The sequence below is a fragment of the Ochotona curzoniae genome, unplaced genomic scaffold (assembly GCF_017591425.1).
Source record: "Ochotona curzoniae isolate NIBS_2020 unplaced genomic scaffold, NIBS_Ocur_1.0 contig_3350, whole genome shotgun sequence".
NCBI lineage: Eukaryota > Metazoa > Chordata > Mammalia > Lagomorpha > Ochotonidae > Ochotona > Ochotona curzoniae.
In genome coordinates, this window is record NW_024465827.1 from 66467 (window position 1) to 90519 (window position 24053).

The 24053-nt window shown below is 38.6% G+C and overlaps 2 protein-coding genes across 2 annotated transcripts; one reads left to right on the forward strand and one right to left on the reverse strand.

Moving 5' to 3' along the window:
* On the reverse strand, positions 1–995 carry LOC121156316 (putative olfactory receptor 2B3). The gene has a single exon (XM_040979939.1). The coding sequence runs from the start codon at positions 973–975 to the stop codon at positions 1–3; it is 975 nt and encodes a 324-aa protein (XP_040835873.1). The 5' UTR covers positions 976–995.
* Positions 996–8633: 7638 nt separating this feature from the next.
* On the forward strand, positions 8634–9575 carry LOC121156325 (olfactory receptor 2H2-like). The gene has a single exon (XM_040979949.1). It carries the CDS (start codon positions 8634–8636, stop codon positions 9573–9575), a length of 942 nt encoding a protein of 313 aa, XP_040835883.1.
* The last annotated feature ends 14478 nt before the right edge of the window (positions 9576–24053 follow it).

Sequence of the window (24053 nt, forward strand, 5' to 3'; positions counted from 1 at the left end):
TTATTTCTTATGGAAAAGGATTCTTGACATCACCCTCTTGAAGGCCTCCTTCATGTCTTTATTTCGGAGACTGTAGATGAGGGGGTTCAACATGGGTGTGATGATTCCGTAGAAGAGGGAAACCATCTTCCCCCAGTCTTTCGAGGTGGAAGAAGGTGGTTGCAGGTACATGTAGATGCCTGTTCCAAAAAAGAGAGACACCACAATCATGTGTGATCCACATGTCCCAAAAGCTTTCCGCCGCCCTTCTGCTGATTTGATTTTCAATACTGCTCGAGCTATGAAGCTGTAGGAGATGAGGATTAATGTTACTGGGATGAGCAGAATTAATACACTAAAGAAAAAGAGCTCAGCCTCAATAGGTTTAGTGTCAGCACAGGACAACTTGAGAAGGGCAGGGACCTCACAGAAGAAGTGGTCCACTTCCCGATGACCACAGCGTGGCCTGTAAAGGGTCAAGCAAGACTGCAACACGGAGTTACTGAAGCCAGTGAACCAGGAGAAGGCTGCCATCCTCAGGCACAGCCTTTGATTCATAATGACTACGTAGTGGAGGGGTCTGCAAATTGCCACAAATCTGTCAAAAGACATAACAGCGAGGAGGAGACATTCAGTAGCTCCCAGGGCCAGGAAAATGATGAGCTGGGTCACACAACCACCATAGCTGATGGTCTTTTTGTTGCGGCAAATATTCACCAACATCTGAGGGACTGTACTTGTGGTATAACAGAGATCTAAGATGGAGAGATTAGTGAGAAAGAAATACATGGGTGTGTGAAGTTTGGGATCCAGAATGCACACCATCATGATGGACACATTGCCAAAGATGGTGAATGAATAGGATATTACCAAGACCACAAGAAGAGGCATTTGCAGCCAGGGCCTGTCTGAAAAGCCAAGCAGTATAAACTCTTTGGAAGAGCTCTCATTTGTCCAGGTCATGATGACTGTCTTATTTTTCACTCCTAAAAACATGGAATAAAAATAAAGTCAATATACATTGAATGCTTTTACTGGAATTCAGCTGAAGTTAGACTAATAGAATGTATAGATCAACGCAAAATGCAATTGATAGACAATTTATTGGAGTACCTTTGAAATATGATGTGGTTTTCTGACAGTTAAAATGTAACTCTTATTTTATCAGTAGTAGTATGTGAAGTATGTCACGTGGCATGAAATTTAAATGATACAAATTCTATGATATACATAATGTATAGAGATTATATACACTCAGTTCATTTTGCTTCTTCTTATCTCTCAACCTACTTTAATAAAAATTCTGGTAATAAACATGATTTTAAATCCAATTGTTTTAAAGTTAAGCTCAGCATGCTAAGTTATATAGATTATAAGAGCTCTTATCTAAATCTGCATGGATTTAAAGATATTCTTATTTTCGTGGCATCATGATTTAATTTTGTGAGCACCGTTTTTATACTAAATGACATGCAACACTCACTTCCACAGAGCTTTCTTGGGTATTAGAGGTTCTAATTCAGTGTGATAGAATAGTGCTTGCTGGCAGTACATGGCATGACCACAGATGTCCTCTCCTGATGTCCAGTTACCTGATTGAGAGCAGTAAAACTGACAGTCTAATCATTTTCTTGACTTACGTCTCAGACACAGCTCAGTGTGGAAATTCTAATTATTGCCAATCAGGTATAATTTGCACTTTTATTGATATCGTGACTCGGCAAAAAAAAATTACACTTTTACTAAGATCAAGTTTCAAAGTCTGAATTACAAAACCCTTTAAAATCTTTAAAAGTCTTTTATGACATATTTCCTTTTCTGCCAAGTACATCCATAACATGTAAAGAATGTCTACTTGTTGCACATTGAGAAGGCTTACCAATGTTGTAAGTTACAGGCATAAATTATAGCATATATCTAAATAGACATAAGAAGATTTTAAAATGAACAAGATTGGCATATTTAACTATACAATGAAATACCTTTTCCAGAGGGAGGAGCACTTGACATATGATGTATAACTTGATGGTGAAAAGTCTGCCTACGAATAATTTAACTCCTTCCATCTTAGGTGTTTTTAAATTGGGCTTTCTGGTTTCAGTTATGCATTATTCCTTGGTAAAGAGCAATGATACACCTTAGACTGAAAAATTTGAGTTGAGTGTTGAATGTTCACATAACCACAGCTATTTTGTATCTATAATATATGCAAAGAAAAATGATAGGATGGAACTTACACAATATCAATGGCAAATTTTATATCTTGAATATAATTACCACATAAGAATGAGCAAAATCTATGTACAATAAAAAGGAGCAATAGACTAAAAAATTTGAGTCACTATAAAATGTAAACAGTGAAAATAGAGAAGGTTTTCAATTTTTTATTATTAAAGAAACATATATCAAAACAACCAGGATATTTTACCCTCTCTCTTGATTGGTTGTTTTGAAAAGAAGTCATCTTCAGAAACTAGCTGGTAAGAACAGCTTCTCTGGAGCTAGACTCTGTCAGGACTTTTTAAAATTTTCTGAGGTGTGTGTAGCTGGTCAATTTAATGAACATTCTGATAGTCTCCAAGTTGATAGAATTGTTGTGAGGGTCAGACAAGACATAGTGTGAATTCCATACATGAAACATAGGATTTAATGAAGTTGAGATAGCTGTCATTAATGATGTGATTAATATTAATCATTAGTAATCATCATTAGTAGCTACTCTGTATTTCAACATGAGAAAAAGGCAACCAATTGACCACTGATAGTGTTTGTTATGCTGTTTATCATGTCATAATATGAAATTATTATAGGTATATTTAACTTCTTTCCCAGTATAATTTCAAGAATATAATTTTCCAGTAAATAGAAGTTGATAGTTGATAGGTCTGGAGGACATGTGAGATAATGCTGCCAAAACTGCTTTTTTCCCCATTTTTTTTCATGTTTTCTACATGCAGAGAACAAGATATTCTGTGGCACTGGTATTAGTTCCCATGCCAATTCCTCTTTTACATTATCAGAAAAGTTGAATTAACTGTTAACAAAAACACGTTTATTTACTTTTATTACATCTCTTTCCTATTATGTCATACAGAATTTAAAAAAAAAACCTTAAACACCAGTGATCACCTTTTCCTTGTGAAAGCAAATTCTGCAGTTTTTAAAATATATATGAATGAATGTTTATTTGTGTGCATTAAAGAAAAGTTTAACACTGAAAATACTTGGTACTTCTTTTGAGGTTTCCAGAATACAAAACTGGTCACTCCTCACTTAACATGTTGCAACCGAGACCTGGACATGTGAATGAGACAATCTTGAGGGATCATTCACACTTACAGAAATGTGACTTTGTGCCATAGATATAACTCACCTTTCCTCTAAGTGTCACAGATCTCCATGCTCTACTTTGTGCTGTGTTTCAAAGAAGTCTGGCCCAAAGACAGATAAGCAAGTTCTACATTTTGCTTGAGTCCTTGTGAGTTTCTTCTTCAATTATCTTCTTCACGCCAATCAGGAATGAAATGATCATGTATTCTGTACTATATAGGAACATGCTATATGAGAAAAGTTGCTATGATGAGCTCTACATGTGTTTCAGACACTGTCCTCAGTCAGCAGGATGTTTTCATGGACTCACTTCCCTCACTAGGTTTCTAACAGAGCTCTACAATGACAAGTCGTCTTTGGGGAAATCTGTAACATTGGTATTTTGCGCCATTAGAAGAATGTACTTTTAAATAAAATCAATCAACATTTACTAAGGGTCTGCTATTCACACAATACTGTGTCCTGTACTATAGCCCCAGGGACTGCAAGTCCCACAAGTTTAATTGGTCACTGTGTCCAGAGAGGCAAAAATAAGTAAATACATCCATAAAAATAATTCCCTACTGCACTGATAGCATTGCTGTGTAGGAAGTTCACAAACTGCAAACCAAGTATGAAAATTAGGCTAAAAAAACATGATGAAAAGAAAATTTGGAGTAATGTAATTGTGATCTTGAAAGTTAAAAGGTAAATTCTACATGGTGTCTAGAATTTCAGGTGGCACTCAATCACCTAATTTGTGTGGAAAGAGAAATAGTGTCAAGTTAGAATACATTATGAATTATGGGGAGTGATAAATGACTTGTGATGATTTTCAGACATATCAAAAAAGGGGAATGATGAATAGCAATATGGAACAGATGCATATTTATAGATGCAAGAAGTGGGTATATGGACTTCTACATCTTTGTATCCCTGGTAACTCCAATATGATAGATCCCACTCTAAAAGATTGTATAATCAGCTCAAAATGTGATTTAACTATCCCATAAATTTCATCATTTTTCTTCATACTCCTACCCATGATGTAGTTGCAATGGACATTTATTGAAATGACTTTAGTGATAGGAATGGGGAAAATATGCAGATTATATATTCTGCCAAATACATATTCTGTCACCAGCAAGAGACCAGTGTGGTATGCCCAATAAAATATTCTCCATTTAGGAGTCAATCTTTTCACCCTAGATGTAGCAATGATCTTATCTTTCATTTTTACTTTAAACATATATAAAATAAACGTATTTATTCAATGCTATATGGTGTTTCAGTATGATTACATTATGTAATTTCCATAGATCTCTAGCATTTCAATGGGTGAAAGCACTTAGACCTCAGAACTTCTTGCCTCTGCCCAGTTGTAACTTATGACCTGTTGATGTTCCTTACCCCAGCCACCTATCTCTCTCTGCCTTCCTTCCTAGTCTCTGTTAACCAGCATTGTACTTCAACTTCTATAAGGTCAGCTCTGTTTTAGAATACACATAGAACGAGACCATCTGATACTACTATTTCTGTGTTTGTCTCAATTCACTTGACATAATGACCTCCAGTTCAATTCACATAGTTTCAAATTGCAATATTTCCTCTATCACTGAGTGTATTACATGTGTACATTTAGATGGACACTTAGGTTATTTCATGTCTCAGATATTGTGAATAGTTTGCTGTAAACAAGGAAGTATAGATGGCTTCTCAGATGGATTTCATTTCCCTTGAATTTACACCTGATAGTGGGAACATACAATTATATGGTAATGTTGTTTTTAAGGTTTTGGAAAGCCTCCACCCTCAATGACTACATTGATTCATAGTCTCAACAACAATATATTAGTGTTCTTGTTGTTAACATCCTTCCAAATAGTTTCTATCTTTGTCCTCTTGAAAATAAGCTAAGAATGAGATGTTGTATCACTGCAGCTTTGATTGTCACTTACCTGTTTAGCCGTGATGGTGAGAAGTTTTTCAAGTACCTAAAGCCATCTGTATGTCTTGTTTTGAGAACTGTTTATACTTGTTGCTTATTTTTAATTAAGTTATTTGTCTTGCTCCATGAGTTTGTTTGAGTTCCTTTTGTGTTCTGGTTAATAATCTCTTGTCTGACTTTGCATGTAGAGAGTGAACCAGTGAATCAGAGTTAACTTCTATATGTGTGTGCGTTGTTGTTGTTGTTGTTGTTGTTGTGTGTGTCTCAATTAGAACAAGCAAAATGAATTTATGCCTTTAACAAATCAATTGTGTGACAAAGGTAGTATAAATACTTCATGATGAAGATTCTATAAGTGATACAACATCTGTAGCTGGAGCAAACGTTAGTTAAATCTCCCATAGGTTTCATTCGTTGATTCTTCATGTTTTTGCACATGTAGCTTCCATGCCTTTGGCTCTCATCTGCTGTATTTCAGAGGCTGAACTAATTCACACATTTTCTTCAGAATATACTAACTAGATTGCTTTTCATCTTAGCCAATGAATAGATATTTTGTGAGTTTCTTTGTGAGTCCACTTAGTCAGGTTTCAATAAAAGAGTTTTGCAGATAGGAAATCTACATACCTAATGACCTTTAGGGACCAGGGAAATTAATATGTGGTATGTTTCTAAACCCATTAGACCATTTGCTAGACTAAGGTCAGGATTCTATATATCTCTATCCTGAAAATCTTATTCTGACTACAAGTCATAATTACATCGTATGTGCTGCCAAGCAGAGACTGGGTTAAGGAATTAGATCAAAATTACTCATTTGAGAAAGGGTGTTCAGGAAGAATGTGTGAAGAAATAGTAACAGTGACACATGTAAGGCATACATAGCATATGTTTAGCCATGTTCTGTGTACTGTGAGCTAAGCACCCTCAGGACATCCTAAAAAGCACCAGAATGTTTTCATCTAAAGGAGGGGTAGCTGGACAGCGATTCACTAGCTGATTTATTCCACTGTTTGAGGGTTCCCCAGGGTTATTAACTGTCTTGCTCTTCTGGGCAACATTCACTTATGTGCCAGATGGGCTCCCATGGTGTCACATAAGGCCTTGGAGCAGAGTAGGAAGCTGTACACATTGCATTTGAAGTTGGTCACTGTCAGTATATGTGAGATGAATCTAAGCTCTTGTGCAACTGTCCATGGTGGTTCTGCTGGAGTTAGACCTGGAAAAAGACGAGCTATACTACCACAAAAGGCATCTACTTCAGGTGAGGTGGAATTGCTGGCATCCACACATGTGACCAAAGAAGTCAGCTTTCCAACATGAACGCTCCAGGTGGGGTTCTGAGAACAAGAGAAGGTAAGCTGAAAGAAAATCAGGACAACTGATATTTGTAGCAAGAAGGAATCTGAAGAAAAGAAGAAATGAAGAGACCTCTTCCGTGTTGTATAACAACAATCAGTTATGCTAATGTTCTGTCCCCTGACCAAGTATTTTTTACAGATAGCTAATCCAAAGAAAAAGTCTCTTTTAACATGATTAATAATGAAAAAGACTTAAAAGAAATTAAATGTGTGTATATTTATCTGGATATATAATTATACATTGTTATACATTGCATATAATATATTTGTATATTTATAGTTACATATATTTAGACAAGTAGGCACTACTATAAAAATAGGGAAAGAGAAATTTAAATTAGCGACTATAACATTAAAAATTACCAAACTACTCAGTTGTGTTAATATCACCAGTCAAATTTACATTGTCTAACTGAAAAAAATCTACAAAAGTAAATTCATAATGACATAGAATAGAGGCTAGAAACAGTGAAAATATATAAATTTTATTAAACATATGAAATAATAAAGAAAACAAAAACAAAAATATGCTACACTTTTAACCATGAGAAATCAGTGAAACTCAAGGCCCTGACACTGTGAAATGTGTGTCCTTGGAGGTTTCCTGTAGATTACTAATCTTTAAACATCAAAACCATTTATTTAGAGTTCTTCAAATAGAAACGTTTTCATTATGTGCATAGTGTTAGATGTTTAGCTATATAAGAAACAGTTAGCATCAGACTGCTCCATCATTTTTCCAAGAATCACGGCTTGAGCAGTCCATTTGGCATATTGTGACAGTTTCGAGGATTTTGATTTTAATGTTCTCATCTTGAATTCAAGTTTCTGTATCCTCCAGGACTGTTTTGCATCACTCTTCAAAGACTCTTTATGATAATCCTAATACACAAAACGCACTAGTTGGTTTGAAGTTGGTCACTGTCAGTATATGTGAGATGAATCTAAGCTCTTGTGCAACTGTCCATGGTGGTTCTGCTGGTGGTTCTGCTGTCTGTTCTATGACAGCAGGATATTGCTAAGCAGGACATCAAAAAATCCTTAAAAATGGAAAATGTAAAATATCAATGTGAATAATCAATGATATTATTTGTTAGGTTGAGGAGAACATTAAATATAGATTATCTGCTCCATAATATACCCATAATTCAGAAAAGTAAAGAAACTAGGTACAAAAACATTTCAAGTTATTTTGCTGAAAAAGTAATAGAGGTACAGGACAACTTCTTCCTAAACATTATATTCATTCATACTGCCTTTCAATGTTTGTGTGCAGGTTTTGGTGTTTCTGAACTTGCAATAATCTACTGAGCAGTGTTATCAAGATCATAACTACACCAAATGTACATCAAATGATAATTATGTCCCAGGATTTTTTTTTTGTATTTTCTTTATGTTTCCATATGCAGCCCTTCCAACAAGCTTGGGAAGGGTCTGTGACTTTCCTCATCTTAACACAAAAATTACATAAAAGTGATTGAAGAAAAATGTAAGCCTAGGACTTGATAGAGAAAGTGAAAGGAAAATGATAAAGAGATAGAAAAGATGAAAACAAAAGATAGGCATATTGAGACACAAAGGCATAGAAAGGAAAAAAAGAGAGAAAAAGAGTATTTGCCAGTGTTGTATATGGCTATACATATTACATATATATATAACAAATATAGTGAATATATAATCTTTAAGAATAATAAACACTTCTAACACTTGTCATAGGGATTTTTGTGAGTGATACTTCAAATATATTACAAATCTAGTATTTTTTAATATAGCAATTTGATGTACCAGAATCATATGCAAAATATGAAAAATATATAACAATGAAAAGGGAGAATTAATTATGAATGTGAAAGATTAAGGCACTAACTCTTGTCTTTTTTTTTTCAAAGTTACTGCAGGTGAAAATTTTAATCTTCAATAGGAAAAACTCAAAGAAGTTATTAGATACTTTTTCCTGTGTCTCCACTGGAACCATCACAGACTTTTGAGTAACTATTTCTACACTATTCCTCAAAAAGTCAATTTTCCAAGAAACAATGAACATAATTTGCAATGATAGTCACAGTGATTTCACCCTCCTGGGATTCTCTGACAAGCCGTATTTGGAGAAAATACTTTTTGGGGTTGTTCTGATCTTTTATTGCTTAACTCTTACAGGAAATGTGGTCATAATTCTTGTGTCCATGAAAGATCCAAAACTCCACGTCCCTATGTATTTCTTTCTTTCCAATCTTTCCTTAATAGATCTCTGTTTTACCAGCAGCTGTGTTCCACAAATGTTGGTTAATTTCTGGGGTCCAGAGAAAACGATCACGTACACTGGTTGTGCCATTCAGCTTTATGTCTTCTTATGGCTCGGAGCCACGGAATGCGTCCTTCTTGTCATCATGGCTGTGGACCGCTATGTAGCAGTGTGTCGCCCACTGCAGTATACCACCATCATGCACCCAAGAATTTGTCTGCAGCTGGCTCTCCTGGCGTGGGGGACTGGCTTGGTTCAGTCTCTGATCCAGTCTCCTGCTACACTCCAGTTACCCTTCTGCTCCCACCACATGGTTGATGACATTGTGTGTGAAGTCCCAGCACTTATTCAGCTCTCCAGTACAGACACCACCTACAATGAAATCCAGATGTCCGTAGCTAGCATCTTTCTGCTGGTGGTGCCCCTGATCATTATCCTGTCCTCTTATGCTGCTATCGCCAAGGCTGTGCTGAGGATAAAGTCAGCTTCCGGGCGGAAGAAAGCGTTTGGCACTTGTACTTCTCACCTTCTTGTGGTTTCTCTTTTCTATGGCACTGTCACAGGTGTCTACCTCCAACCCAAGAATCGTTATGCTCATGAACGAGGCAAGTTTCTCACCCTTTTCTACACGGTAGTGACCCCAACTCTTAACCCTCTTATATACACTCTGAGGAACAAGGAGGTAAAGAGGGCGCTGATGAGGTTAAAGGGAAGGATTTGGGATGTTTCAGAATAAATGAGAGGGTTGAAATATGGCTGCCTGTCGCTTAACAACAGAGAACCACTCCGTCGCAAAAATCCAACGTTTGTCCTCTATCTTTAAAGTAGGAGACAAAGGGATATATTTTGTTTAAGCTGTGATTTAACTTAGAAATTCCTCAGTTATTTATTAAAACCCAATACATTTATCGTATTATTTATTAAATCTAATAAATTCATTTAATAAAGTTTATTATATGATTATATTTTATTTATTAAAATTAATTTATTTTATTATTCACTTATTAAAGCTAATAAATTTATTAAATGTATTAGAAATCATCAGTTATTTGTTAAATGCTTAATTTCTTCCTAGTGCTGATTAGACATGTTTTATAGAAATTAACACACTTAATAGTCACCTGAAAAATGACACTCTACAGTCAGTGTGAGAAGAAGACAATATTTGGGGAATAAAATGGCATGTCTTATGTCTTGCCATTTATTTAGAGCTCTCAGCAAGAAGCCCAGTCCCAGGAACTTATATAAATTATGAGACAGAACTTTCTTAGGAAACTCACTTGTTTTTCACTCCCGAAGTGGCTGCAATTGTTGGAGCTGAGCCGATGTGAAGCTGGGAGCCTGGAGCTTCTTCTGGGTCTCCCACGCAGGTGCAGGGTCTCAAAGTTTTGGGCCATCCTCAACTGCTTTCCCAGGCCACAGGCAGGGAGCTGGATAGGGAGTGGGGCCACTGGGATTGGAACAGGTACCCATATGGGATCCCTACGCGTGCAAGGCAAAGGCCCTTTAGCTGCTAGGCTACTGCACTGGGCTCGGAAGTTATGATTCAAGCAAACGGAAGAGAAAGAGTCCAGTCTCACAAACCTAAGAGTGTATAATAAGCTCAAATGTGAGTTTATTAATTATGGGGCAGAAAATTCCAACAGGACATTACAAAGTTTGGGGAGTGATAAAGGCAGGTATGTGAGAAAAGAAAAAATTATCTGTTATGGAAATAACTGTGGAAAAATATAGATGGCAAAAATTCTTACATTTTGGAAGTTGGCTGAGGAAAATGTTAATAACATATGGGTGATGTTTGTGCCCTGTGTACTTCACTTTTGACCCAGCTCCCTGCTTATGTCCTGGGAAAGCAACAGAGGATGGTTCAAGTTCATGAGAGACCCTGAAAAAGCTCCTGCCTAGTGGTTTTTGATCAGCTCAAGTCTAACCATTGTGGTCATTTGGGGTGTGAACCACACCTCTCTACCTGTCCTTCACTTTCTGTAACTTTTTTTTTTTTTCAAATAAAGCAATATATTTTTTTAAAAAAAGAAAAGAAGAAAATTTTAAAAGAAGAAAATGTTAGTCACAGACAATGTAGACTTAGCTATAGTATGAGAGAACTTCAAGTTCCTAGAAAATGTATTTGGGGCTGGCATTGTGGCATAGCAGGCTGGGTCTATCTTGTGGATGCTGATTGGAGTCCTGGCTGTATCCCTTCTGCTACAGCTCCCTGCTGCTGTGCCTGAGAAGGCAGTGGAAGAACACTTGGGTGCTTGAGCCCCTCCACCCGTGTGGGAGACTTACTCCAAGCTTTGCCTGGGCCAGCCCCAGCCCTGTGGCCAGGTAGGGAATGAACCAGAGGAGACTTCTAACTCTTCTTCTAACTCTCTTTCTCTATCTGCCCCCTCCTCTCTCTGTAATATTGCTTTACAATTGCATGTTTAAATGTAATAAACCTTTTTTTAAAAAAGCAAAAAATGCAAGTCAAAGATGTTTATTTCGATACAGAGTTTTAAATCTATTCATAATTTTTCCCTAATGTATATTTTCTATGAACATTTCAAAGATGCTTATATGTTGTTAAGTATTTTTAATGTAACCTAAATCATTACAAGATGTATACTAAGAAACAAGCCCTTTTATAAATGATCAACCAATCAGGAAAGTTCTCTCACCTCAAAGACATTCTAAACAAGTTGGTATTTCCTTCACTAAGTGGCTTATCCAAGGAATGGAGAACTAAACTAGTGCAGACATACAGTTTCCTAGAAATTTCTAGAGTGGAATTGGTAGGCACCTGGAATTCCTCATCATTGTCTTGCTAATATCTCTGAGTATGATGGTGGATTGAACTATCCGATGGTGACCACAATAAGTTCTAAGTTTGTAGCAGCCTATCATCCACCTGAAATACTTAATACATATTTGCTGCAGGTCAGCATTTTAACGTGGCTTGTGAGATTCAGTGAGGTTTGTAGTGGAAGAAGGCTCACATACTATCAAGAACACCTAGGCACCACCAGCACCAAATCTGCCATCGGTGTTGTATGCACTGTGTGTCTGTGCTAAAGAAACATTAAAAGTATTGAATTGGTAGATTTTTCACATACTTATTTGCTTTTCAGATTCCTTATTGCTTAACAAGATATGCACATGTAAGAATATTCCTGAAAGTTTGGGGATAAGTGGAACGAAAATAACCGTTGTAATAGTTCCTGTTCTCTGGGAACTCTTCCTTGAGGCTCCCCTTATCTCCTGCCATTCTCTGTTTGATTAACTGAATGATTTATTCACAGGGGTACAATCTATCTATGAGACCATCAGCATAATAAGGCTTCTTCGAGTCTTCTTTGCTTTTACAGGAGGGAGATTATGCAGAGTGTATGTGGAAAAGGATTCCATTAGCTACATTTACCACACCTTGATGGATGCCACATTTAGTCAGTGAGTATTACAGTCAGCATGAATCCAGTCCCAGGAGGCTTCCATATGAAACGCATTCACTTCTTTATCCCCGGCGCGCCCCACTTCACATCTAACAGGTGGACAGATACAACTTCCTTCATAAAATAAAGTCATTTTTACCTATTCTATCAAGTGGGTAACTCTCTGGGGGAATTATCTGCTTTGGATCTAGATGACACACAGTAACTTAATTTTTTAATAATTACTACAGGTCTTGTGTCAATTCACACATATGCTTCAATTCTGCATCATTTTAAAGCTGAAAATATTACTCCTAGTTACTGTTAGAATCTTTGTTATGGATTGATCAGGATTTAGTTATCATGAAGATCTTCAAGTCTTAAGTTAAAAATAAATGAGTGAATGTAAATAGTTGACTTCAGTTTTGGCGGCTGGGAGACAAGGCAATGAGAAGTCTTTAGATCTTTGGGAACTTCAATATCATTATTCTTTCAAGATAACTTTGGTTGTTGTCTTTTTGTTGTTGTTGTTAAATAAATGCAAAGGTGTTTCTGTGCTCGCCAGAGGGCAGTGCTGCCAGCTCACGGGGGGTGGGTGGGGAAGGCAGCCTGGAACCACCTTCTCTGCGCTGCAGAGGAGGGCCAGCGGGGACACCTTTCCTGCTCCTCAGAGACTGGGACTGGGACCGCCTTCCCTGGCCGCAGAAGCGGGGTGGCTCAGGACCACCTTTGTGCGCACTTGCTGGGTGCGGGAGCCCCGGGGGAGTAAGGAGTCAGCAGGGTGTGAGGGGACCTAGGGGCTCACATCCTGGGGGACTGAGCAAGCCTGAGCTGTCCCGACGTGTTTGTCCCGGGTGGGATAAGGGAGGGGTGGGAGAAGCCCTTGGTGCTGGCCTGGTGCCTGTGACCCGGGCTTGGGGGAAATATGAATGGGCCTGGATTCTGGATGTGTGGAGGGGTAAGATCCCAAGCCAGCACAGGTGTCAGGAGTGTGGGACCCTAGGGGGCAGACAGAGCTCCAGGCCAACACACCATCACACCATAAAGCTCCACAAGGCTGGGCTGTGGAACCTGTGCAATTCCAAGTGCAGGGTGGATTGATCATGAAAAAAAGGGAATGTGTGGTAGGGAAGTCCGCCGGGGGAGAATATCACAGGTAAGGAAGTATTTCTGAGGAACCTCCATCGTAAAGACCACTGTACTTGCAAGTAGTGGTGTTGTATTAACTCACCTTCTGAAACAGGTGTGAAATACTCAGATTTAAGTTGCAATGGATTTATTGAGAGGCAAGGCAAACCAACCATGCTGGAACAGCACCCTTTATCAGAGTGCAGCCCTGAGGTAATAAGTTCCTAAGTTTCTGAGCTCCAGCAGGTGGATCACTTGTAAGACAGCATTTTATTGTGTCTTGCTGTTATTGCTCACAATTAACCTAGGTCATGCCTTTGCTGACAACAGTCTGCTAGGTTATTATCTCTTACAATAACTTAGGTTGCAGGAAATAGTGGTTACTTCCCTCTTGAGTTACCACTCCCACAGGAGAGCATGAAAACCAGGACTGGAGCAGACGTGGCTGGACAGAACAGCACCCACCAGCATGTGGGCTGGAAAGTGTAGCTGGCTGGGTTGAACTAAGCTTCAATGCCTATTGACATGTAGGAGAGCTGAGTTGGATGTGGGACAGACTGGACAAGTCTGCTGTACATACTGACAAGCACAGGAACCAGGGCAGGAGGCCAGCCTGATGGGGATTATTATGGGTCACTCTGACTAGGCTGCAGCTCCCACTGGTTTGTGTGAAGACCGAATGTGTGCTGTGCAGAATCAGGCTAGACTGCAACACCCATTGGTTCCAGTGAAAGACAGAGCTAGAAACAGAACTGACCCAGCATTTGCAACCACCAGCTGATTGGGGTGACAGACTGTGCCAGACCCTGTACTGGCAAGCACATACAAGAATCTCGTCTGGGATCACCTCAGACAACGTTTCTTTGGGGATCTCCCCAATAGAACTGTTGGACTCAGAACCCCAACCATGAAGAGAAATGAAGGTTCTATGGTTTGACCGTGGAGTGCAAGTGTCAAAGCCGAGCCTCCTCAGAGGTTCAGATGCAGCAGTAGACAGCAAATCCAAGTGCACATGGAAGATAGGGTAGTCTGTTGGAACCTGCAGAAGGTACCTGGTACCACAGCAGGACAGAGGACAGAACAAATCGATATCTACCCCAGCCATGTGTTGACATTGAAAATCTGGGCAAACGGAGACTCTAACGTGAACTGTCAACCAGTGAATTCTGGAGAGAATTCATCGTGTTTGGAATGGCGAGACTGGCAGCAGTTCAGAACCGTTACACTATCAAAACAGCTTGAGCGGGACCCTCAGAGCATGCCCCATGTTGGGAACCTGAAATAGGTGGGAGGCTGGGTGTGGTTTCTCCCTTTATTCTCCCCTTACCCCAGATGATTTAGAGAAGATGTTGGAGGACTATACAGGTCAGACCAATGCACCAACCCATGTGGGAAACCTGAGCTGGATTAGTTAGCAGGGTTTACCACTGACCAGCACTTACCAGCACACTCTAAAGCTAGGGCTGGGGGCTTACCTGGCAGGGCTAGATCACAGAACAGAAGAGAAGCAATGTTAGGCTAGGCCACGAAGCTAATCAGCACATGAGAGAAGCCAGTTTGGGGGCAGATAATGGGGCAGGATATGGAGGGAGGGGAAATATGTGGGCTTACCCCTGTGAAACTGTAATTTCCACTGGTTTGCTTAAGAGCTAGGGGTGGTGATGGGTTGGAGTTAGGTATGACCATGGAATCCTTCAATACTCATGGGTACTGGGGTTGAGAAGGGAGCAACCACAGGTGCACCCAAAAATAGAGTGTGATGTGGTTCAGGCCACTAACATCTACCAGCCCCGGCTGGGACAGAGAGGGTAGGTGAGCTGGGTTAGGGCCTACCACCCACTGGCACATGTGAGATCTGTGTCTGGGAGTGGTCCTGGTAGGGAAATTTGGGAAACTCCCCTGGTGAACTGTAGCTCTTGCTGGTGAGCATGTGTTTCAGGCTTGGGTGTTGGTCATGTTGGGCATGCTAGGTAGTTCCACCTGTTGGCAAGTGTATAGGTTGGTTCTGGAAGGGGCAGACAGGAAAGGACCTAGCCAAACCTAAACACACAGGCTGGAATGTGAAGTATGCTGGACTAGGCTATCACACCTATTGGATTGCATGAGCCAGGGATGGGAGCAGACTGGGCAAGGCTAATCTGCAGCATCTGCCAGTGAGAATTGGGACTTGGGGCAGGTTGGGACAGGTCAGGCTGCAACATTCAATGGCAAAGACTAAGACAAGGGATTGGCAGTTCTGAACTGGAGCAGAGCAACCACTAGTGCATGAAAACTCTGTGGCTGGGAGCAGCTTGGTTGGGTAACTAAGCGGCCATCACAGCTGGGTTATGGTTTCCACTGGTGAGTGGGAGATTCAGAATTAGAGTGGTGATCTGGGTTGGATATGACTGCAGTGTCCTACAGCATGGGTGTGGACTGGGTCTAGGGTGTGCCGGACTGAACTAGACTCCAGCACCCACTGTTGCTCCTGAAAGTCAGCGTGAGTGTAGGATGAGCTGGACTAGGTCTTGGTACATGCTGAACCATGTGAGAGCTGTGTCTGGATATGGACCAGCCATGACTGGGTTGTAGCACCCAACAGTAAAAACTGGAATGGGTGTGGGCTGGTTTAGTAAGGCCTCTGTTCCTGCCAGGACAGGAAAGTAGTTAAGTCAGTCTGGGCCACGGACTCATTGGTGTGCACAAGATCTGCCACTGGGAGACCTGATAGAGGAGCTTGGAGAACTCGGTCAGGATGCAGTCCCTGCAGGTGAGCACAAGAACCAAGGCTGGGAACAGCCCAGACAAGGCCAAGTTATGGTACCTGCCAACATATATATGGGTCAGGTCTGGTGGCAGGACAGGTTGAGTGAAGTTTGAGTGAAAGACAATAAAAAGATTAAATGAAATTATTCACTTTTTCTGTTTTAAGGCCTAAAGAAGGATTTGTCTCTACACAAACTAGCAACCCAAGGGCAGACACAGTATAAATATGATACTACAAATTGAAAAGCAGAATTGCTTTTCAAAGGATGTTTCCAAGCCTTCAATATAGAATACGTTTATCAGCAGAGTTCCAGCCTGGGAAGATTGTACAATCAGTCCATTCACCAAAGGAGGCAGGTCACAACCACTCTCCACCAATTTGGGATTGCATGGCTGAACAGGTTCTTTCTGCTTTTTACTCACTTGCAATCAACCATGTTATAGTAAAGCCAAAACCATAAGGGCACATGTTTAACTTACATCTAATCAACCCATGTACAATAAGAAAGTCTCTAGTGTCTTCTAATTGCATCACATTTTCTTTCCAAAATCTTCAACTATCTGTAATCTCCAGATGGCATTTACGTAAAAAGATCACTGTGATCTCAGACTTCAAGGTTGCTTATTGAAGCCCAGGAAATGCACAGTTCCCATAGCCAGATTTCAATCAGAAGTAGGCTTGTTTATTCTACCACATGTAATATATCACACAGAAGTGCTGAAGAAGCTCTGTCCTTCCCCATCATCACCTCACTGGTTATCTTTCTTACTGGTCAGCCACTGGTTTAGGTTTCACAGGGGAATATGTGTCACGGAATTCTGCACATTTTGTTGTGGAATAGTAGTGTCCTAGCAACCTGAGATAAATCTATTGCTGTGAAGGACCTGCTTATTGCTACAAATTTTTTCGTTCCACCAATCTGGAGCTGGTGAGACCATGCCATTTTTGTGAGGAGACATGAGATTCAGGCCACTTCTCTCTGGTTTAACATGGAACATAATGGGCCCACAGTGATGGCTCAGTGGCTAAATGCTTGCCAGCAACCCATATGGGCATCAGTTCATGTCCCAGCTGCTCTGCTTTCTATTTAGCTCCCAGCATGTGGACTGAGAAAGCAGTAGAGGAGGGCACAAAATTTTGGGACCTTGCACGCATGTGGGAGACCCAGAAGCTCCTGGCTCTTGTCTTTGAATCGGCTTGGATCCAGCCATTGTGGCTACTTGGGGGGTGAACCAGCAGAGGGAAGATCTTTCTGTCTCTCCTTCTATTTGTAAATATGCCTTTCCAATAAAAATGAGTAAATCTTAAAAAAAAAAATAGAAGGTCAGCTTCAAACAGCTGAGGAAGGCGGAGATATTACCATAAAAAATTTCTGCTCCTGTCCAAAAAACGCAGATGATCAGAAACTTAAGATAATTTAAATATATATGACAATTTAGTAATCTTTCATTGAGTCCAATCTGACAGCAATTTACTACCAAACTTGTCTAACAGCAATTATTGGAAGATGAAACTTTGGGTTTAAGCTAATTGTAATAAGGAGAAAATGAGGGATTAAAAAAGAATCTAGATGGCTGAAGTTATAATAAAGATCCAGTTCACCTATTAAGAGTTGTATTCAAGTCCATACTGTATCAAATTGATAAACTCAACCTAAAAACTGCATGAAAAGAATTTACAGTAACTAGTTTTGGCAATAAAGTACAGTTTGGATAAACTTGTCCATCTTTGAGAGAGCCAAAAATTGATTTCACAAGAAGCTGGAAAAGAATCCAAAACATTAAATGCAATAAAGAGAAGCAGCGTTTGAACAAAAAAAATCAGACCAAGTTTTCAGTTAAAAAATATAATGATGGACTTGGCTATAACAGTTGGAGGAGATGAAACAGATGTAAGTATTACAGAGTGAATGTGGTAAATAAGTCAAAATATGGACATTTCTGGTAAGTTCTTCATAATTTGATCATACTTTAAAAAATCTTTGAAAGGGACATAAACAGCAACACAAATTACTTGGTGAAAATGTAGGAAGTACTGAAACATAATTGTATGAAATGTTTCCAGAATAAAATCAAGTACTTTGCATTTAGAAAATAAACAGTAGGCGAGTTAGTATCTAAGTTACAAGAAAGGAGTATGAGCTTGGCACAGGGTTAAGAGGTTGCTTGGGATTGCCACATTCCATATTGGAATGCCTAGATTCACATTCTTGTTCTCCCAGTTCCAACTTCCTGTTAATGCATATCTTGGGAGACAGGAAGTGACAGCTCACACGCGTGAGTCCCCAACACTTACTTGGGAGATCCAGATTGAGCTCCGGGCTCTGCGCTTCAGACTGGCCCAATCCTGGTTGCTGTGGCCAGGCATTTGGGGAAGAGACCAGAAGACAAAACATCTCTGCTCTCTCTGATTCTCTGTTTCATATAAAATGAAAATTTCAAAACCTTGTGGAAGAAGAAAATTAAGTAGTTACTAATGAATGTCTTGCATCTTCCAACTGAAAACATCAGTACTTGCCTCAGTATCTGCTTTTGTAGCGTGTGCTAAGAACCTCCTGCAGGTTTAAGAACAAATACTCAGCAATCATACTGTAATGTCACTTTATTACTACAAAACCAAATCTATTCATTTTTTTCTTTTTTCTTTGTTCACATGAACATACACCAAATCTTGGGCCCTGAATTTGCACATCTCTTGAAATAGCAGCTTTTGGATATGGTGGTGACATATGGTGGTGACTTTTCAGGGTTGGACTCCATAGTTCTACATTCTGAACCTTGGGACCTATCTTTTCCATATGATATCAACTAAAGAATCCAGAGCCAGTTTTTATACCTATAGAAATTTAGAAAAAAATAAATGTCTAATATCAGAAAGCACAGGTGCGAGACAAATCGCTTAAATTCCTGTCATTATGCCACTGGTATGATATGTTTGAGTCATAGAAATACAAGATAATATTTTTATATGGAAGCTATTACTATTACTTATGATAGGACAACAGGAAGACTTGCCAGAGGGGAAAAAAAAATTGGGGAAAATTTCATCCACTAAGCCAAAAATGTTTGAGTATGATTCAGACTTGGTTGTGACAGTGAAGAATTAGTTTAAGTTCCATTATCTCATGGCACCATCTGGTGTTGAACTATGGTAAAAACAGATGGTGAAAAAAAGATTTTTTTTTTTTTTTTTTAGAAAATAATGAAACCAGCTTGGATCCCGTGCCAATTGGAAGAAGCTTGGATCTCATAATTCTGTGTCTAAATATCAGATACCATTTTGTAGAGGGAAATGCAATTTGAATTCCTGAGCTGTTATTTTGCCTTCCCATTTCCTCATGATTAATATTTTAAGATATATACTTAAAATGCCTTTTGTTTATTAAAAATGCTTTTAAGTGAAATAGTAGTGCTTTGAAAACAGTGTAATATAAGTCAAAGTGACCTTTTATAAAATAAAAATAAAATATAAAATTATAAATAAAAATTCTATAAGATAAAAGGTCATTTTGACTTACATTATACTTAGAAGTTCCTGGTTCCTGGATTTGAAACAGCTTAGCTCTAGCTGTTATGGTCACTTGGGGATTGAATCAGTGGATGAAAGATCTTTCTCTCTGTATCTCCTCCTCTGTGTATATCTGCCACGCCAATAAAAATATTTTTAAAATAAAATTTTAAAATCATATATAATAAAACACAAGAACACATTAAATCATTTTGTCAAGCATACTTGTGTGTGTGCTTGTGTGTATTTGTGAGTTTTGTGCACTGTAATGATTGATTTTTACTAGCTTTATGCCAATCAGTAGACTAGATCTCATATAACAAAACATGATGCTTGGTACAACAATATGCTTTGATTTTAGCAGTTATTATCAGTAAAGGGCAATTTTCCCATCCAGGGCATATTTGACAATGTCTGGAGTCATTGTTAGTTGTAGGGGTTGGACATGGGAGTGATACTGTTATCTAGCACTGAAATTGTTAAACTCTGATTTATAAAACACTGACACCCATGTCCTGTTTGGATTTCAGCTTTCTTTCCTTCCATTAGATGTTATATGTGTTGAGCATAAGCCCCAGATGGAATTCTGTGAACACACTGTTTAATATTTGATGAAATAAAAAATGAATTTCATTAGCTACTGATTACTAGTAAATGTTAACTTTCTATGAATAACTGGAATATAAGTTGATCTGTTAAGTGGTATTATAAAATCAAAAATGAACTGTAGAATTTAGTTCAGATTTGAGTTAACAGAAAAAAAGTCAAGCAGAAAAAGTTCACTATTTATATTGCAACTTGTAACCCTGATGCATGGCAAATATAGGCTTAAGCCACCACGAACAACACAGGCTTCCCAAAAGAGCATCAGTGTGAGTTTTGGGGACTCCATTTCCAATTCAGCTTCCTGTTGATGTGCTTGAGAAAGCAGTGGGAAACTGGCCAAGTGTTTATACCTTTGGTACTGGTATGAGAGATTTGGCTACAGATCCTGACTACTGGCATCATCCTGGTTAAGTCCTGACCATCGTGGCTGTTTGAGAAATGAACAAGTAGATGGAAGACTCTCTCTCTCACACACATCTTTTCAAATAAATTCATCTTTTGTAAAAAAAAGGAGAGGAAACTAACTGATTACACACTATATACAGGGGCTAGGTGTTTGGTCTCATATTGCGATGCTGGTTGGACTCCCGCATTTCCTGTGAGTGCTTGGAAGTGCCTCAGTTCTATATCCAGTTCTATTTCTCATTCCCACTTCTTGGTAACACGCCCCATGGAAGGCAGTAATGACCATGACATGCTCTATAGCTCTTTCTGTATGCACAAAATTTGCCAACTATAAACTATTAGAAAAATAATTCAAAGGCTCTGACCATCCATATTTTGATTATCTTCTTCCCCAAACATCCCCAAATATGACTAATGGGCAGTCACCCTGATTTTCATTTAATTATTGGGTTATTTATCTTTTGGATGTATATACAAAAGATTAAGAACATGGAAAATGGCAGCATGCATTGGAATTATGGAAGTATCAGATTGTACTTCTGTCAATCACCTTTATTTCTGAGGAATTAATAGGCTATAGCATGGGTCTCTGCTATCCTTCTAAGCAACTGGGGAAACTTCTCACCCAAGTTTAAAGTCAAAGAACAAGGGAGCCTTTTTAAAGCAGTCATTTAATAGAGCAAAGTACATGACCCACAGGGCCTTATTATAAAGCGGAATGGAGTTGCCGTGTTCAGAATCCCTCTGTCTTCCTATCTCCAGGGGTTATGTCATTTTGAATTTTTATTTCTCCCACTGTTATTTGAAGCTATTAGAAAGTTTCAGATGAATTACATGTTAGTTCATGGAGTACAATTACCTATAGTGTTATTCTCTTTAAGAAAAGCAACAAAGCAATTACATGATTATTCACAACCAAAGTTCATGAAAATTCGAACACATGTCTTCTTTCATTTTCAGGTGCCAGACAGTCATCAAAGCATACTTAGGGAGTTCCCACATCATCAGACACTGGCAACCATTTAGACCCAGTCTCTAGTAATTCCCTTCTCCAGTGAATGGCCAAATAGCTAAGTGACTGAAGTCTCTCCTTGGAAAAAAAATTAAGAAAAACTATGAAATACTATTTTATTGCATTACAGGAACTTTTCTTTGTTATTAGTATTATTATTATCTATGATACAGTAAATAGATACAAGGTTTCCCCTTTCCCTCTTCTTCCTCCATCTACAATTTTTCTCTTCTACAATTTTCCCCATATTATTACAGTGGTGTACCCCTTTAGTAACAATTACAAGTCTAACATTCTGCTACCTAACTGCATGATAATGTTTTAAGTATTACTCTCAGTGAACTAAATCAGTCCCACAGACAAATATCATATGCTTTCTCTACTATAAAGAATTTTTGTTAAACATATTTCTCAGGCCTAACACATTACCTCAACAGCTAAACCTTACAAGAATCTGGATCCCATTTGGGTGCCAACTCATAATTCAGTAGCTCCACTTCCCATCCTGATTCCTGACTGTGGTCTGGGAAAGCAGTAGAGGACAGCCAAAAGCCTTGGGACACTGCACCCACATGGGAGACCCAAAAGAAGCTCCTGGTTCGTGGTTCCTAATTTTGGATTGCCATTTGTTTATACCATGAAAAATGTTGAATCATATTAAATGCTTTCTTTGCATCTGTTGAGATGATCATATATTTTTTATTTTTATTCTTTTCATGTAATTTATGATTTCTATTGATTCAAAATTGTTGGACAGATGTATTCTTTGATTATGATATGTGATCCTTTCAATGTATTTAATTTACAAATTGTTTTATTTTTACTTAAAAATAATAAAGATAGATGCAAAATTGTTTTAGCTTAACAATTTAAAAAAATAAATTACTAACATACTAAATTAAGCACTATGTAAAAAAATCACACATCATGATCAAGTCCATAGTTTTATATTTGTATTGTGTTTTTCTTTGGTGTTATAATCTGAGTAATGCTGGACAAAATATACCAATGAGTTTGGCATAATTCTATCTTTCTCAATATTTTGGAATAATTTGAAAAGTACTAGATTTTGTTTCTACCCAGATGATCAATAGCCAATATTATACTGAATAAGAAAAAGCTGAAAGTACTTCTCCACAGGTTTAAATACAGCCACAGTGACAACTTTCTAAAAGAAAATATTTATTTTTATTGGAAAGGCAGATTCGCAGAGAAGGAGAAACAGATCTATCCACTAGTTTACTCCCCAAGTGGCCACAACCAAAGCAAGGAGTCAGCAGCTAGGAGCCAGGAGCCAGGAACTTTTCCATTATACATTGAAGAAAGAACAAACTTTGTAAAAAAATACTAGCAGTAAAACTGGAATACATATACAGAAGAATGAGATAATATCGCCACCTCTCATCATTTATAAAGTCAACTCTAGATAGATAAAAGACTCAATATAAGACCCAATTCTATGAAGCTCGTGGCAGAAAACATAGGAAATGCATAAGACATCAATGTAGGCAATGATTTCTGGGTATAAAATCCCAAAAGTTCAGGTAACCAAAGAAAGTAAGTGGATTATGTGAAACCCAGAATTTCTACATGGCAAAAGAAAAAAAAATGTTAAAATGGTAAATCTTAAAGAATGAGAGAAAATAGTTTTACGCTATTTACCTAACAAAGTATGAAAATCAGAGAATATGAGGAATATATAACACTCAATAGCAAAAACTTCACATATCCAGTTAAGGAATGTGAAAAGACACTGAAAAGACAACCCTCAAAAAAAAGAAACACAAGATGCAAAAAACAAAACAAAACAAAACAAAACAAAAAAACATGAAAAAGTGCTCAATATCACTGGTGACCAGAGAAATGCAGAGAAAGTACATCCAAAATGAGGTACAACCTTAGCTATATAAGGATGTCTATTACCAAAACAGAAAGCAATAAATGCTTGACATGTTCACACCTAGTTCAGCCCTTCACTATCCCAACTCTTGAGCTAACCAGTGGAACTTGTATTTCCACAGGGTTGGGCCCACTTGTCCCCCATGAATTCTATCCCCAGACCTGGTTCTCTCATGTGCTGGTTAATGTCAAGGTCCTGTCTAATGTGATTCACCCTCTGTTCTGACACTCTTTCAGGTCCTGGGATCCAGCTCTGCTAGGCCCCAGCCATAGCTTTCCTGGCATGTAGTAGTCAATGATGCTCTGTACTAACAACCCCACCTCAGGAATCCCTGGTGAATCAATCTGACCAATATAAATCTTTCAATCTCTCCCCGTGAAACCACCAGGTCTCAGTCCTTTGTTTACATGCAAGTACAGTAGCTTTTTTGTTGAGTGTCCCTCAGGATTCATTCCTCACCTACATGTACTGTGGCCTTATCCATGGATATTCTTGTATAG